This window comes from Megascapheus bottae, chromosome 17, assembly GCF_031878675.1.
Source record: "Megascapheus bottae isolate mThoBot1 chromosome 17, mThoBot2.hap1, whole genome shotgun sequence".
Lineage (NCBI taxonomy): Eukaryota > Metazoa > Chordata > Mammalia > Rodentia > Geomyidae > Megascapheus > Megascapheus bottae.
The window spans coordinates 40,377,266-40,394,928 of NC_143525.1; the positions used below are offsets into that span (position 1 = coordinate 40,377,266).

The 17,663-nt window shown below is 44.6% G+C and overlaps 1 protein-coding gene across 1 annotated transcript; it reads left to right on the plus strand.

The window, feature by feature from the left end:
- Positions 1-1,859: 1,859 nt before the first annotated feature.
- On the plus strand, positions 1,860-17,071 carry Pctp (phosphatidylcholine transfer protein). Its single transcript, XM_090351071.1, has 6 exons — positions 1,860-2,079; positions 9,052-9,169; positions 12,544-12,623; positions 14,312-14,483; positions 15,564-15,631; positions 16,917-17,071. The coding sequence occupies exons 1-6, from the start codon at positions 1,942-1,944 to the stop codon at positions 16,980-16,982; spliced, it is 642 nt and encodes a 213-aa protein (XP_090207197.1). The 5' UTR covers positions 1,860-1,941; the 3' UTR covers positions 16,983-17,071.
- The last annotated feature ends 592 nt before the right edge of the window (positions 17,072-17,663 follow it).

The following is a 17,663-nucleotide window of genomic DNA, read 5'->3' on the forward strand; positions in this document are numbered from 1 at the left end:
TCAATGATCTTGAAATCGTAGTGCATGGCAATTTAATATTCCATGGCTTCCACACCATACAGGCAATAGAAATTTGAATTTAGTATAGGCTTAAGGTTTAAGTGAATTACAACACCCTGCTTATGCTGATTCTTGTGGTATAGTCTTTGACTTCATGACACAGTCTTAGTTATATAAGAACACCTATTTTCTACGTGCGGACAGGTGCCAGAACAGGTTGATCTGGACATGTCCAGTAGCTTGTTCTCATTAACTGTGGAAATCACTCCTTTTTCTGAGAAAGTCAGTTATTTAATGAAGCCTGAAGTATTACTATAATGAAAATTAATTCTTTCACAAACATGGGGAGTTGAGGGGCTGCGTGTGTGTTGGGGGGTGTGCTCATGAACTCTAATTAAATTTCTGGTTTACATTCTCTGTCTGAAATTTGAAGTGTGCTATTTCCTTATTTTCAGCTAAGCTGTATATGTAAAATTATTTTGGTATGTCTTATCCAGTATTTCTAAGTGTTTGAGAAACTTTGGTTTGCCGTGTTGTGAGGAATTCCTCCACGGAGTTTTCATGTATTGCTGTGTGATGCTAAACTACAGCTTTGTTAAAGGAAACCTTCATAACACATTCCTTGAATTGAATTCAGAATGATTGCTTTCCCAAGCAATCCATTTTAGTTTCAATAAAATCTAATTTTTACAGACATCTTAACAGCCATCATAAAAACAGTAAAATGTATTCCTCTAGTCTTTACTTCAGTTAGTCTAGGAAAATTCCACCCATATAGAACCATAAATCAGTAACTTATTCCTGCTGTGCTGAAGACCACTGCCAAATGCAATCATGGGTCCTTTCTTTTAAGTTGGCATAAACAGAATTTGCCATTGACTTTCTTTCAAGTACTGAACAAATTGCATTTCAAATTAGTGATGTAAAACAGGGAATATGTTCATTGAACATTTACTTGGATAATCACCATGCAAATATATTTTATGTTCAATGGCCAACTGTAAATAGCTGCACAATTCTTGATCTATTTTACAGATGAGGAGACCTGGTTTTCTACAGCTTCTTGGCACTTGTCTGACTATTGTGTCTTTTGATGTTTAAACTATTTTACACAATGCTAGGTGTAGTTTTCTGGTGAGAAATGTAGTAATACCCAAGGGACTTCAGAGGAACAAAAAGGCCTTTGTGTTGCATCAAGATCTAAATTATGCAAACCAAAAATTCTGGATAGATAAACAAGGTATCTGAAAGGTTTTCCTTTTAACTCTTCAAATTTTAGCCTTGCAGATCCTTTATGGACGGGTCTCCTCCTCCCCTCCCTCCTCCCCTCCCTCCTTTCTTCCCCTCCTCCCCCTCCTCTTCTGCTCCTCCTACCTTCTAATCAGTTTTCTGATCTTCTGATGAGTACCATAGATCCCTTCCTCAAAATAACATTTTAAACGCAAAGCAGAAGAGCAGTTTTATTCTAGCATCTCATCCCTGTACTTCGTCCACCTGAAAGAGATCCGTTTTACATTCTTCAGAAAAAGAAACAGAAATATTCCAGGCAGTTTTGGCAGAGTACGGGATGTGCTCCCGATGGCAGTATCACTTTTCAGCGTGATTTCAACGTCTGCCTCTCTCTCCGTTTCAGAAGTCCCCCACTTCTTCAACCCCCCATTCTTTCCCCAGATCCAATGCTACAGCTTTTCTCTCAGTTTATTTTGGTCAACCTCGGGACTACAGACTCAGCCCCGCCCACTTCCAGATCCGCCCCCTCCCGGCCACGCCCACCGCCCAACTAACTCCTCCCACCTGAAGTCCCGCCTTCTCCTCTGTTCCCTACCAATCAGGTGGGAGCCCTACCGGCGTCCGGCCCCCTGGAGGCCGGACGGAGGCCCCACAGAACGGTCTCCCGGGACTCGTGGTGCGGGGCGAGGAGCCCGGGCTGCGGAAGGAAGGATGGCGCTTGCGGAGAGAAGCTTTTCAGAGGAGGAGTTCCGGGAGGCCATCGCCGAGCTCCAAGAGCCCTCCCTGACCGGGGCCTGGCAGCTGCTGGTGAAGGCCTCGGGCGTCGCCATCTACAGGCTGTTGGACCAGGTAGGCTGCCAGCCCCGGGGAGGACCGGGCGGGGGTGGGGGGCCGGAGCCCCGGCGATGCTCCCGGCGGCGTGGGGCGGGGACCCCTAGTGACTTGGCCCCGGGCTGATGCCGGAGAGTGAGCCCCGGCGGTGGTGGGACAGTTCGTGGAGTGGGGCGGGGACGGTGTGGATGTCCCCGAGCTCCAAAGACGCCTCCTGTGGCTGCGGGCCCGGGGCCCCTTCCCCTGGAGGGGCGGGGCAGACCCTGCTGTCATCCCAGGAACCAGGGTACCGCCTCCTGTTCTTTATTTATTCCTAATGAAGGCTCCGTTACTTTAAAGCCCCAAAGTCATTACAAAGAGGTCATTATAAGGAACCCCAGGAGCTCTGGAGTGTCAACATGGCGTCCAACCACGGGGAGCTCAGCTTTGGGGAGCTTGTGACTACTGGGCAGTCAGCAATGGGGCGGGGGGGGGGGGCAACGGGGGTTTATTGCCCCAAGCTCACCAATGGCCTCTGAAAGCAAACAGTGGAGAAGACAACAGGTGACAGAAAGGACCAGTCAGGCTGGTGACAGTGCAACTCAGAAAGTTTTGTGTGTGTGTGTGTGTGTGTGTGTGTGTTTTTAGAAGGTAATGACAAGGTTAAAATAAGCATAGGCTCACTCCTAAGGCCTTATAGGGGGACAAGCCTGCCTGATGAATGGGGGTGAATGATTAGGGGTGGGGGAGGGGAAGCATCCTGGGGCTTAGATGCAGGTGAAGGGAGCAGGTATGCCAAGCTGCCCAGAGACCTACTGTGATCTCTCTGATCTCTTTTCCTTCCTTCTTCCCTTCTCTTCCCTTCCCTCCCCTCCCCTTCTCTCCTCTCTCCTCTCTCCTCTCCTCTTGTCAGGGCCTGGATACTGCCCCTGAACTTTTTTGCTCAAGGCTAGTGCTTGACAACTTGGAACCACAGCCCCACTTCCACTTTCTGATGATTAATTGGAGATAAGAGTCACATAAATTTTCCTACTCTGACTGACTTAAACCCCAATCCTCAAATCTCAGCCTCCTGGGTAGCTAGGATTACAGGTGTGAGCCATGGACAGACACATGGCTAGTAGCCAGTTTTCTTGGCTCTCCTTCACAGTCAAACTTAATAACTTGATTCTGAAGTTTCAGGTAGGAAACTTCACTGCAGCTGAGGTGTATGGAGAGTAGAGTTGGTTATTAAGCAGTTCTCAGTGTTTGGAAACCACTGGAACAAGGTAGCTATCTGGGTGGGCGGGAGGTATTGCCCCTGAGACCTGTCATCAGAGGCTTGTTCAGCAGTCGCTTCTCTGTGACCGGTGCATGTGGCCTATAGGTTATAAGTCATGGACAGGGAAGTGAAATCAAGGTTTCCTGGCGGAAGACCAGATTATTTCAGAGCTAGAGCAGGAAGGTACTGTAATACTCACCCAGCGCAACGTCTGATCAAGGATGGAAGGCGCATGCCTGGAGAGACAAAGCAATAGTCTAATGAGGATCACGGTAGAGGTAGGATTGGAAGCATCATAATCTAGCGAATCTCCAAACATGTGGATGCTTTTGTAAAGCACCTTCTACTGTCCATTAAATGTGTACTTTTAAATTTTAAAACAGGAAATAAGTTGTTGTTTTTTCAGTAGAGTTTATCTGTTGAACAAGGAGTAGAAACCCAACTCCTTACATGGTGTGTTACTAGGTTCATTAGTCATGTCATAACCATTGACAGCTACAATGCACAGAGAAGCCTCTTTGTGAGAAATAAAATTACTCAGCCCTCAAATTATACCATGTCAAGGCTTAGTAGATAAATAGAAAATATTGGTGCTATGATGCGCTGTAAAAATTAATATATTTGCTTTTGAAGACAATCCCTTCCTTCTGCTACTACTGAACAGTAGAATGCTAATTTAAACACTTACAAATGCACCCAACAAAGCCGATGATGAAAGTGGCAGAAGTATCACTTTTTTTTTCCCGTATATAGTAATGATTTTGGTGACTATCACTGACAGACTCTCAGTGTGAAATTTTCCAGTAAGTCCTTCCCATTTTACGGACATTCACCTCCTGTTGATAATCAGTTTGGGGCTGCTCTCATTCATATACTCACAGCTTTAGGGGATGGAAAGAATTTGAAGTAACCATGTTTTCACTGATTGTGCTCCAGTACACCCAAAGGAAGACATGTTCCATTACTGCTGTTGTGTTTCCATAAGGATTGCAGTGACCCCACAAACTCTGTATGCCTGCTGTATTCTAAGACCTTTGGTGCCAGTAAAATGAACAGGACACATATAGTCTAGGACTGCCAGTTCAATCTCCTATGGAAATTCTAGAGCAAACACCTCAGTGTGAAATGCACATTTGCAGGCCAAATCTACCTTCTCTGTGATTATTCCAATTTCCCTACATTTATCTCTTGACTTAGCTGCTCAGAAATATCCAGCATCTAGTTCACTTTCTTCCTGTTTTCTTTTTTGTCCATTGTGGGGCTTGAACTCGGGGCTTGGAGGCTGTCCTTGAGCTTTGGCACTCAAGGCATGTGCTTTAGCACTATGAGCCACAGCTCCATTTCCGATTTTCTTGTGGTTAACTGGAAGTAAGAGTCTTATGGACTTTTCTGCCCAGGCTGTTTTCAAGTCCCAGTTCTCAGATCTCAGCCTCTTAAACGGCTAGGATTTCAGGCATGAGCCAGCAGCACCCAGCTATCTTTGCCTCTGAGCTAGCTCTTAAGAACCTCCTACCTAGTATCAGAGCACCTGCTTGGCTGGTTTCCTGGCCTCTCACTTCTTTGCTCTCCTGTATCCTGTGTATCAAGTACCTGGTAGGAAGGCCCTGATCTTATTGCTGTTCTCCTAGTGGCTCTCTCTGTTGATTACACAATTGATAAGCCATTATAATAAATTGGTTGCATGCTTTCTTATCTTGGCACTAAGTTTTTTTTTTTTTTTCAAATGTTGACTTACTCAATTCTTGAATTAACCTAATGATGAGATACTGCGGTTGTCACCTTTGAACCTATATGGAAATCAAAGATGAAATTGATTGGTCAAGATTTGACGTAAGATCAGAACTAAGATACTGGCTTGAGACTTGAGCTTTACACCGTGGGCATTTCTGTAGAAAAGACATATACTCCTGGTAGATACCCTCAACAAGTGTATTCCCCAGCTCACTTTTCTGCTCCCCTCTCCCTTGCCCATGGACTTCCATTATCTTCCATTGATACTGACAAGAAAGTTGAAGTGCTTTGGAGGGTGAGTGACAAGTCATCTTCCTGCCCACAGAAACTTTGTTCTTCCTCCTACTTTGCATAAACTTCTCTTTGCCTAATGAAGCTTCCCAAATGTGAAATGGGCCATCATAAATGGATTATGTTTCTCACTACTGGAGATATTACAAAAAGAGACAGAAGACTCTGAGTTTATATAATTCATTCAGCCTTTATTGAGATTCTGCAATGATATAAATGTAATCTTGTGGATGGAAGACAGTGTCACTTCCCCAAGGGCTTGGATGGTTTAACTAGAAAGAAGCTGTAAACAATTGGTGGATCAATGGCCCTTATGGGTCCTTCTTGTCACACGTGGCCCTTGAATGGCTGTTGATGTCCCCTGACTTGGCTTTGGAAGCTGTGCAGCTGTATAGCTTCTTGGAGCTCCTTATTTGACAGGTCTTCACTCAGGAATGGAAAAACTCCAAAACTGCAAAGGGGTTCAATGAAAAGACTAAAATAAAACTTAGAGACACTTCAGTTTTCATTGTTATGAATTAGATTTTCATTTTGGAAGTAAAATGGTATCTTATTGTATCTTTTTCTTCCAAGTAGACATAAGCAAATTCTAAATTCTGTTCTGGGACAAAAAGGAACTTGTGCTCCATAAGATTTCAGTATATTTTTAACTTTCTCTATTTTTTTCTATGAAATCACACAAGCGTAGATTTAGAAAGTTTCTTTCAAACCATTCCATTTTCATTTCTTTTTTTTCTTTTTTCTCTTTTTGTCTATTCTGCTTTTTTGCACTACTTTTATTTTTTTCCTCCCTAAGTTGTCTTGGCAGTAAAGTACCTATATACAATGCTGCAACTTACACAATATTACCATGTGTAAGTTTTTGTGTACCCCTCAAAATTAATCTGGAAGAGAAACAAGGATGAGCTTGTCAAAGAAAAAGCCCTCTTGTTTCCATTTCCTGCAGTTTATTTCAGTAACTACTATTTTGTATGAGGCATTGCACTTATGTGTTAGGAGGAGAGTTCTTAACCCTCACTACTTCCCAACATGATAAGATTCAACATGATAGCCATTAGAATTGTTTTTTATTAGTGAGCAATACAAAACTGGAGCAAGAATGACTTAAACAAAGGGAAGTTTAGTTTTTTGAACTAATCGATAGTTCAGAGATAAACAGTTGTTGGTATTGATTTCACCAATCAGTGGTACTAGCAACTCTGAGACTTTCTATAGCCTTCTCTTAGTTTTTGAACTCTTGGTCATAGAATAGATGCTGCAGCTCGAAATATCCCATCCACATTCAGATGACGGAATGTGGCTTTCCTACCTGCACAGGAGAGGAGCAAAGGTATTAACTGTGTACATTCTCATAAGAAATCGCTTAGAAAGGAAGAAGGGATTTACAACACACCAATGCTTCTGCTTCTTTTGTTAATTTATTCTATGTATGGTACTGGTTAATTGTCTACCACCAGTCTGATCCTTTTACTATTTGATATATAGGAAAGTAAACACCTTATAAAGAGGACATTAGAAAAAATACCCCGCATATTTGACTCTAGATGTGTGTGTGTGTGTGTGTGTGTGTGTGTGTGTATGCTAGTCCTAGGGCTTGAACTCAGGGACTTCAGCAGGCTGGCACTCTACCATTTGAACCATAGCTCCATTTCTGGCTTTTTGCCTGCTGAACTTTCCTGCCCTGGCTGGCTTCAGATCATGATTCTCAGATCTTAGCCTTCCGAGTAAGCTAAGATGATAGGCAGAGCCACCAGCACCTCATTGAAGATACTCTTAAAGGAGGTTTGGGAAGAGCTTCACTAAGCTCTTCCTTTAGGAAGCTAATTTGGAGTCATTTGCTGCAGTGTTAGTAATTTTGGAAAAAATGTATTTTAAAAAATCTTGCAAAGGAGTTGTACCTCCAATTTTAAAGAGGTCTTATACATCAGTAGTATGAACTTTGCCCAGATGAAGCTGCAATTACTTTCTATATGAAATTGTTCATACAGACCATGGTACCCAGTTTTGGTAGACAGGATATTCCCAGTCCAGGCTTGCTGCACCTCTCTAAAGGTTTATGGAATGTACCAGTAGCCTAAAATATTAGTCTTACAATCATCTCACATTGATGTCCAAGGAAACTTTTCTAGTGGAAAAATTTAGAAATTTTGACCAACTATTTTGTGATTACTCTGGAAATATCTGCATGAAATATCTACAAAAAAAAATCCTTTAGGAATAATTAAATTCTGTGTGAATTCCCCTGAAGCTTCAGCATACCATGAAGTTAAAAATAAATAAGAGAAGCAGCTGTTTAATACAATATTATTACTATTTGGTTCCATAAATTAGGTTTTATTCCCTTCAAAAAATACAGTATGATCAGTAGTAGCTGTGGATTCTGAGTTTATCTATGACTTACAAGTGCATTTCAAATTTTTCTGCAATAAATAGGAATTTCTTTTGTATTTACTGAAAATTCACTTTAATATTTTGAAGATGAAGTAAGAAGGGATGCGTTTGCTAAGAGCTTATTTAGAAAGAAATAATGGGTGAAAAACTATTTGGACCCAGCCATGTGGGCTGTACTATTTCAGCACTGGCAAAGAATGTCAGATTTCTGGACTAGGAAAGGTGTTACCCAGAACTGTGTTCCTCTGGGGGTCTGGCTTTGCTCACTTCTGCCGTGAAAAGGTTGTCTAAAGGAAATTGCCACAATGGCTCATTCTTGTGAATTCACGCAAACCAGGGCCCTTCTATTTTTCTCTTCCTAGAGGGCGTTCTGTTCTTCTGTTCCTCTTGTTTAATGCTGATAGGACTGGGGTCATGAAGGGCTGTAACCCCATGCAGGAAGGGAAGGGACCTCAGTTAAGGAAACAGTTTGTTATAATTTAGTTCTGCAGATATCCCAGAGCAACCAATGGAAGACTGGGAGACCACTATCGTAACATGTCAGTTCTCCTTTTACCCGGCGTGTATAGAATAGGAGCTTGATATTCTAGAACAAACTGTTAATTGTCTCTCTTCCTGTTGATGGAAACACATAGAGTATATAGGCTCATACACATGTGAGCGTGTATAAACCCTTACCATGTCCCGAATGTGTGCCCAGGGGGCAGACAGGAGAAGGGAGGGGTCTGAGTTCCCATCAGTGGAGACTTAGTATAGAGGCATGTGCTTGCTCAGCTGCTAGATCTTACCCTGGTTTTCAAGATCTTTGGAGGTTTGGCCCCCACCTCTCTCACTTCAGCTCTTACCATTCTTCCTCCCATCTAGAATTCTCTAGATCCCAATCTCCTTAAGGACAACCAAGGGCCTTTTTCCTATTGGCAATGTCTTTCCATATCATCACACGACTGGCTCCTTCTAACAGCTGGAACACAATGCCCTTCTGAGTTGTGTTTACCCCTCCTACTAGAGCTTTTTCCTGTTCACCTTCCACATAGTCCTATCCTGTGTGCCCTTTCCCCTCACCCCCATTCCCTATGGCACAATCCTTCCTACATCCTATTGAATCACCTGGCTGACAGACACAACTGCTGCCACCTCCATGCCTTTTATTAAATAGAAGATCCATGAAACCACAGGTCGTACATGCTTTTACGTTTTTTTGTGTCTCTAAGAGCTGACAGGGGGTCATGTTTGGTGCAGCATGAATCCCAACCTCAGCAGTCTCTCCTATGATGTGGAATCTGGCTTCATCTCAACTCATACCAATGAATTCTTATCTGCCTGTTCTTTTTCTGTAGCCAACTGGACTTTATAAGTATAAGGTCTTTGGCGTTCTGGAAAACTGTCCCCCAGATCTCCTTGCAACTGTCTATATGGACTTAGACTACAGAAAACACTGGGACCAGTATGTGAAAGGTAAGTGATACATACTAAAAATAAAAATAGATAAGCAAATGTATTCTTGCTTATCCCGGTCAGTAGAAAGGAACAGATGTAATTTCTGTGTGGTTGGTGATTCCTTTTAAATAGTAGCACACACACAAAAAATTGTGCACATGTGTAGTTGAAATGTGCCTTTGCAATTCTGGCACCAGCCCCTGACACACCTGGGTCCTGCCTGCAGCGGGCACTGGGGCGGCTCTGCTCAGCCTGCTGAGGCGGGGATGGCAGCGGATGGCAGCCCGTGTACCGCGCTGGTAGTGGAAGGTCTCACGGGGGAGGTTCTATTCACATGTGCCTTTAGAAATAGAATCAAAGTTTTCTGGAGAGGCATGGATAGGTACACAGCGGGAGGGGGGGAGGGAGTGCATTCAGAGTGCAGGGTGCAGCAGGGGTGGTGACAGGAAGCATTGAGCCGCAGGTTCAGAAGCTGCCATTAAGCGCCATTAAGCCTGGTGCCGCTGGGTTGGCTGGAGCAGCAGTCAACTCTTCTATGATTACGAGTTGAAGGGTCCAGGCCGCCAAGCAGCTGGCATGGCCGGCGGGCTGTGTGGATGAGGTGTCCCCCCTCCCCGAAGAAATGCAGTTATGGCAGGCATTAAGCAGAGGAGCCTCCTGTCCCTTAGCTGGGAGTGGTCTCCTCCCTCCCCGCTCCCATGATCAGCCTGGGGAGCCAATCCTGGGACGTTGAGTCTAGCCAGGACTCCTGCTTGCCAGTGCAAGATAGCATAAAGCAAGGAGAGAGAGAGTTCATCGCTTCACACAGGGAAAGGTCTAGGGGCTACTGGCATTCTCCAATCACATAATTTCTATTTCTATTTCTAGACTGTTTTCCTTGGTGTTGAGAGCTGTCCTCTAGGAAATACTCGACTCTCTCTCTGTGTCTCTGTGTCTCTCTCTGTCTCTCTCAGTCTCTCTCAGTCTGTCTCTGTCTCTCTCTCTCTGTCTCTCTCTCTTTCTCTCTCCTTCTCTCCCTCCCTCTTCCCTCTCTTCCCCCGACCTCCAGTCCTGGGGTTTAAACTCAGGGCCTGGGCACTGTCCCTGAGCTTCTTTGTGCTCCAGGCTAGCACTCTACCACTGGAGCTACAGCACCCCTTCCAGCCTTCTCTGTCTCTCTCTCCGTCTACCTCTCTCTCCCTTTCTTCCTTCCCTCTTCCTTCCCTCCCTGCCTGCCTTGCATCCTCCCTGCCTTCACACCACGACTCAGACCTCAGCCTCCTGAGTAGCTATGATACCAGCGTTAGCCATCAGTGCCTGGGTTTCTCTCTCTCTCTCTTTTTTAAAATGGAGATTCCGTCCCGCAGTATTCTAAGCACATAAATATCCGCAGAGGAAGGAGAACTCTCCTTTCCCCTTAGGAAATGCTGCCAGAGCACAGGATGTGCTCAGCAGTTTAGTGTGATGCACCTGCTTACTCCCGTGGTAACAGCCATGGCTGGGGCAACTTTGTGTTTTCCTCTCCTAGGTAGGGACGTTATGGCATTCACCTGTCTCTGAGGGGAGCAGGCGGAATGTCATACTCTGCCTGGCAGCCATGAAGCAGCTGTATAAGAAAGGCTCTGCCAATGGATTCTACCAAAAGGAGGCACACATGTCTTCAGTTTGGAAAAGAGTAGGACGAGGAAGCAAAATCCCTTTGTTTTCCCGTGACTGCTCAGGTATATGATTTTAAGGGAAGCAGTTGCAGAGCCTTCGATGTCTGTTACTCAGCCACAGCCCTTTGTGCTATGATGTCCAATGAAGCTGCAGCTGGCTTTGCTCAGATAGTCCTGAAGGCTTTTACTGTTATTTTTTTTTATTGTCGGGATAATATATAGAGAGGGGTTACAGTTACGTTCATCAGGTAGGAGGTGCATTATTTCTCACACATTGATACCCCGTCTCATGTTTTTGTCCCCATTTCCCTCTTGTTGCTTTTTGTTTTCATTTTTGTGCTGGTATTAGGGCTTTGAACTCAGGGCCTCATGCTCTTGCTTAGCTTTTTCACTCAAGGTTGATAGTCTACCACTTGAGTCACATGATCCCTTGTGGCTTTTTGCTGGTTAATAGGAGGTAAGAGTCTCAGATTCCTTTGCCTGAGCTGGTACCAAACCACGATCCTCGGATTACAGCCTTCTGAAGAGCTAGGAGGCAGCTGTGAGCCACTGAAGTATGACTTAATCCTGAGGTTCTTATCCTTACTCTGGTCATTTTGGATATTGAATACCTGACAGCCATTTGGCTAAACTTCAGTGGGCCTGCAGACAAGATTCTGGCCAGCTGTACTGTCCTCCCATTGGTCACTATGGCCTTGAAATCACTGCATTATCACCCATTTATACCCCCGATTTACAGACCAGCCTGCAGGTGCCGGTGATGCCCTGGAAGACAGTGAAGAGCTACTTACTTAATCAGCAGGTTGATTTCAATAGATTTTTCTTTCAAAACAAAACACCTTAATTTATCCCTGCCATCATGTGCACTAGGAACTCCCATGGTCACTGAACAGACTTTCTGGGTTTCTTCTTGAGATAGCTATGCAGCACTCTCCACAAAGGCTGGCAGGGGAGTGGTTGGAGGGGGAGGCTATGAAAGGGGATCTGATCCCTGATGCTGAGGCATCACAGGAAGAAATGTGGGTTAGCCAGAGAGCCCAGCCCCCTTTCTAGCTTTTTAGGAGGGACCCTGCCATCGGTAGAACCTTCCTTATCCACCTGAACATGCCAGACCCAGCACTGTGCGATTACTTCAGTCTGGCTGCAAGGTGTCAAATCTTGAAGAGGAAGTCTGGGCTCCAAAACAAAACTATTGGTGTTCTAGTGCCATCTGGTGGCTCATTTGTTTAAAAACCTCTTTTTTTTATATTGACATCTTTTCAATGTAGCCTGTCCCAGAATATTGTTTGTGCTTTGCATATTACAGGTTTTCTTGAGCTCTCTTTTATTTTTTATGTATGTTTATGTCCTCTAAGCTATTTCTGAGCAACAAGCTTTTAGTGTTTATGAAACTTAAAAAAAGAAAAGATCTGCCAGGCACTGGTAGCACAAACCTATAACCTAGCTATATAAGAGGCTGAGATCTGAAGACTCTGGTGGCAAGGCAACCCAGGCAGACAAATACAAGAGACTCATTGCTAACTAGCTAGCAAAAGGCTGGAAGTGAAAAGATGGCTCAACTGGTAGAGCCAGCTTTGAGTAAGAAAACTAAAGGACAAGTCCTGACTTCCAGCCCCAGTACTGGCACGAAAATAATAAAAATAATTCTGCACTGTATGAGTTCATGGTTTAATATACATTCTGAGGCTATTATGTTTCTTGTCACTTGAAACCACAAAGATCCCAGATGTACTAATTTCTTCTGTTCTTCTGTAGAGCTCTGTGAACAGGACTGTGATGGAAAGACTGTGGTGTACTGGGAAGTCAAGTACCCCTTCCCCATGTCCAACAGAGATGTATCCTTCAAAGCATGCCAAGCCCCTCCCCCCACCCCCAATATTGTCTTCAGTCCTTACGGAAAGGCTCTGCTGGAACTGTGACTTCTTGTGTGATCTTTTTCCCCCCAGAGGCTCAAAGTATGATTTCTGGGTCTGACAGCAGTGAGCATCCGTAACTGGGGACACTACATAGTAGTTCATATTCTCTGGAGAAGTTGTCCTAAGCTGGAAACCATTGGCCCATAGAATGGGGGCCCAGAAGGAGCACTTTATGAAGCCTGGTGATCCAGCCACTTCCATAGAACATACAGCAGGCATATAAGTGAATGGAGTACAGGCACTGACACTCATTCCTATACTTGCTGTCTCGTCAGGATTCTCTCCTGTCTCACCTGACTCTCCTCATTCCCTCTAACACCATGGTTCCCTTCCCTCTTGGCTCTGGACACTAGGTACATACTTCTGCCTCCGCACTTCCTTGTTTATGAAATGAAGCAGCCATATAAAATGTAGGGACGTTAGGGTGGCTAGAAAACAAATGAGTTTCTTAGCTTTTCTGCATGTCTCTATGTCTCCACAATAAAGGGTTACTAAATTACTGACCAGAGGAAATTGTGCAATAGAAAAGAGCATTTGTTTGGGAACAAAGGATCCCAACTTAAGAGGGATAAACATATACCCGATTGGCTGTTTGACTATGAAAATCACCCTTCACTTCTCTGGGGCTTAGTGAACTCAGCCACAGGGTGACTTTTCATCCATGGAGTGTCAAGTGATGAGCTGAGCAAGTTGTAGAGTTACTAGAACAATATTTTGCTATGGGGGGAAAAAGTTTAAGGTTTGAGAGAGAAGAGAACCAGAGCCAGGGCTGCATTAACCTTCCCAGAAACCTGGAACAACTTTACTGGTCCAGACCCTGGGGAGTGGGGACAGGGGCAGAGGAAGCTGGAGAGACACGGAGGTGGCCTCTATGTACAGTTACTGTGTTTTCTCAAGTGGAATTGTGTTGTGTGAGTAACTTTTATTTATTTATTTTTGCCAGCTATAGGCATCTAGCTTAAAACTCCAAATTCTTGTATTTGACACTATGAAACTATACTGAACTCATTAATGTTTGAGCCCCATTTGGTTGTGACATCATAGGTAGCCATGTGATTTCAGTCAGTTTCTTTCAGTTTAGCTGGGCTGTGGAACCTTGGCTGTTTCTTTTCCTCGTGGAGCCTCAGGGTTGCCATCTGTCAGATGGGGACTTTGGTACCAAAATCTCTTAGGTTATAATCGCTTTCAGGAATAGAGTTAGTGACTGATCTGTGACTACTTATGAAAATGAAATAGCTTCATTATTCTTGTTGAACCCGTGTTATCCCAGAGATCATCTGCCTACTAAGTGTTCAGGTATTCATGTATTATGGTTACTAGATGTCTGTAATTATTATAGCTCTGAGTGAGAATAGGACAAAAATAAATAATCAGGTACTTATTCTGTCCCAGGTTTGCAGACTTGCCTGGGGACAAATATGACCCACAGTACTACCTTTCCCCAAATCACAGCACTGAGTCTCAGAGAGATTGATCACTTTATCCAGGACCACAGAAGTATCAAACTGGAGACACAACACCTCTGCCCTTGCTTTGCTTCTGGCTGGTGAGGCTTCCTCCTGCCTGGCTGGTATGCTGGAGTTTGTGTGCCTTGACTGGCAGTGCAGTATGTCTACATCCGGCAGCTGAGAGAAATGGAGGTGGAAGGGCGGAAGATTCATGTGATCCTGGCTAAGAGTATTTCTGTGCCTCAGTTTCCTGAGAAGTCTGGTGTGACCCGAGTGAAGTATTACAAGCAGAGCCTGGCCATCGAGAGTGACGGCAAGAATGGGAGCAAAGGTAAAAGCTGAGGCGCAGTTCACACACCCAGTTCATCCAGTCCTGGCCCACAGTGAAGCCTGGGCTGCTCTGAAGGAGGCTGTATACACAAAGATTACTTCTAGAGGCAAGAGATGGCTTGGGGCAAAGCAGGCCTTGGATTGGTTGTGGGGAGGAGTCCCCATCCTGCCCCCCCCCCAAAATTGGTAAGAGCATGGGGTAGGGTACGTGTTTCATGTGACCCAACTTGTTCTTATTTTTTTCCACTTCCTGCCTTGTCAAAACACTGTAAGTAGCCAAGTGCCAGTGGCTCATGCCTGTAATCATAGCTACTCAGGGGGCTGAGATCTGAAGATGGTGGTTCGAAGCCAGCCTAGGCAGAAAAGTCCCCACAAAACTCAAAAAAGCTCGAAGTAGTGTTGTGGGTCAAGTGGTAGAGCACTAGCCTTGAGCACAAAGAGGCTCAGGGACGGTGCCCAGGCCCTGAGTTCAAGCTCCAGGACCTACAGATCCACTTTGGCGGATCCTGTGGATACATAGAGGCTGAGCTTGGGAACGGACAAGATGGTGGGCATATAAGTTGTAAGTTGTGACTTCTATTCAAGACAAAGCTAGAGACTCAGAACCTGTCTGCCTTGACTTCTAGCTCTACCCCCACTCCTAGGGAAGGATGTGTGGGTTCATATTGGGGCCAGTGCTTGTGTCTTAGGCAGAATCTGAACCATTCATCTGATGTGTGTTAGCTTTATCCCCTTGAGGTGTCACCTGACTTTCATGAATCTCCGTTTCATCTATTATATAATAAGATTTATTCTGCTGGTTCCTTTTGGGTTGTGATGATAACTAAATCAGAGACTCAGTATTCAAGTGCCAAACGTTCAGTAAATAGCAGGAACACATTCCTGTGGTTCTTTTCAAGAATTCTTATCGAGAAATACCTTCCAAGTAAGCTGGTAAAGAACGGGAATAGGTGCTTGCTGTTTTCCTTCCCTGGTGTTTCCTTGGCCGGAGACTGATGACAGAACCGTTCAGAGATTTTGTTGTTGCGCTTTTTCTGATGCTTCCCCTCCTTTCTAAATTGCCTTTCTTTTCCTCCTTCAGTTTTCATGTATTACTTCGATAACCCGGGTGGCCAAATTCCGTCCTGGCTCATTAACTGGGCAGCCAAGGTGAGATCCCAGGAGGCAAATGTGGGGTGGGGGAGAGTATGCCTGACAAATGTTGACTTAGCCTGCGGAGCTGTCAGGCCGAAGAGACGCATTGTCCCTGGCATAATGAGGCTCTTTTATGAAGACTTTGGTTGAGTGACTCTGGTTAGGGCTGGGTTTGCCAATACCCAGGATGAAAGCTGGAACGAAAGAAAAAAATCTGTCATTTGGAATGCCAGCCCTTCTCTAGTAGCGGCCCAGACCCTGCAGGATCACTCTCTGGAACCTTTGAACAATACAGTGCTCCTCTTGGAACAATAGTCCCTTGGGCCCCCAAGTCTGCTGAGGAAGGTGTAGGACAAACAGACTGGGCCTGGAGACAGCCGGATGTGTCCAGGCCTAAAGGAAGCCTCCCACTTTTTCATTGTGGCTTTGTTCTATGGGAAGAGGGAATTGCTACGGGGTATCATGATGACATTCAGCCTGCTTTCCACAGGCCTGATGAGAAGGCTGAGCAGCTTCACAGCGAAGATGTACAGATGTGGTTTTGAATCTTGGCTTTATGATATAGTATGGAGCATGAATTAAATAGCCCTACACTCTGATAACCAAAGTCTTAGCCTTTCCCAGGTCTATAAAGCAAGTCCTTCCTTTCACGTCTTTGCACAATCTGACTCAATCCCATTTCCAGTGTCTGCTTTTTCTTTCAAGAAACAATGTCTCAGAGTTCTTTTTATTGGTAAAAGTCAAAAATGTAAGACAGTATATGCAATAGTTTACGTTCTTTGCACTCTCTCTGGTTTTCCTGAGCTACTAGGGTTTCAGCTTGGGCCATGTGCTTGCTAGGCTAGACGAGTGATCTATCACTTGAATAATACCACTAGCCTTTTGGGCATTAGTTTAGTTTTCAGATATGGTCTTGAGCTTCTGTCCAGGCCAGCTTTAGATCTTGATCCTCCTACCCCATCTCCCAAGTAACTGGATGTAACATCTCCAAGTACAGATGGCCTGGCTTATTTTTTGAGCTTAGGGTCTTTCTAACTTTTTTTTTTTGTCCAAACTGATGTGGAGCTGTGATCTTCCTTCCTGTAGAGTAGGTGGGATTGCAGGTGTGGCACACTGAGCTGTCTTGTTATCCACTCTAACTTACACTAGAGTCTTGCCTTTCCTGGTTGAGACAATGCTGTGTTGAAATACAGTCAAAGGCTCCTTTGCCTTTCTTATGTCCAATGCTATTCTGTTTACCTTTTTTCCCATCCTAAAGAATTGAGTCAAAGAAATGACCAAGTATTTTTTTCCTTTGCAGAATGGAGTTCCAAACTTCTTAAAAGAAACAGCCAAAGCTTGTCAGAACTACCTCAAGAAATCATAAGAAGGAATAAGATCTCTTACATCTCTGGAAGTGCCATCATCCACCAGTGCTCAGCGTTCCTTACATTTCTATCTGGAGAGACATGCACTTCCAACATGCTGTCCGAAAGCACATTTGCCTGTTGCCCGGCTCACTGACTTCCTTTCTCCTTTTCCCCGACCTGACCTGGTGGGGTTGCCGTCTTCCATGGTTGAATGAGAGACAGGAAAACTTTGGCTTGCCTATTTTACATAGGAAGTCCTTAATAGGTTACAGAAGCATTCCATGGTTGGTGGAGGAAGGAAAACAACATGTAAAGGCAGCCATTCCCAGCCAGGTGGGATCTTTCCAGAATGTGTTTTCTTGCAACCTAGGAGGGACTGCTGACATCTGTCCCCCTATTCAGAGCTGACCTTGTATGTGTTAACACTGGAGACATCGGCTGATGTCCATTTGCCTTTTGCTTTGATGATTTCAATTGCCTGGGGTTTAAGGTGGGAATTCAGAAAGTCTTGCCCTGGTTTTACTTGAAGGATTAGTAGCTGCTATGACATCAGACCATGTGTGAAGCACTTCATGCCTGACTGAGCCGTGTGATATGATAGCCATCTCACTCCACCCCATCTCTGTTCAAATCTAGAGTTTTCTCATTTCCATAAGCAACTAAAGAAAGGCTGCCTATACCTCTCAGCTCTGTGTTTT

Bases quoted from the DNA above. Each gene is read 5' to 3' on its own strand.
- Pctp (XM_090351071.1), top strand. From the start codon at position 1,942: ATGGCGCTTGCGGAGAGAAGCTTTTCAGAGGAGGAGTTCCGGGAGGCC. The intron at 9,170-12,543 runs GTAAGTGATACA...GTTCTTCTGTAG, and splicing joins CTGGGACCAGTATGTGAAAG to AGCTCTGTGAACAGGACTGT. The intron at 14,484-15,563 runs GTAAAAGCTGAG...TTCCTCCTTCAG, and splicing joins CGGCAAGAATGGGAGCAAAG to TTTTCATGTATTACTTCGAT.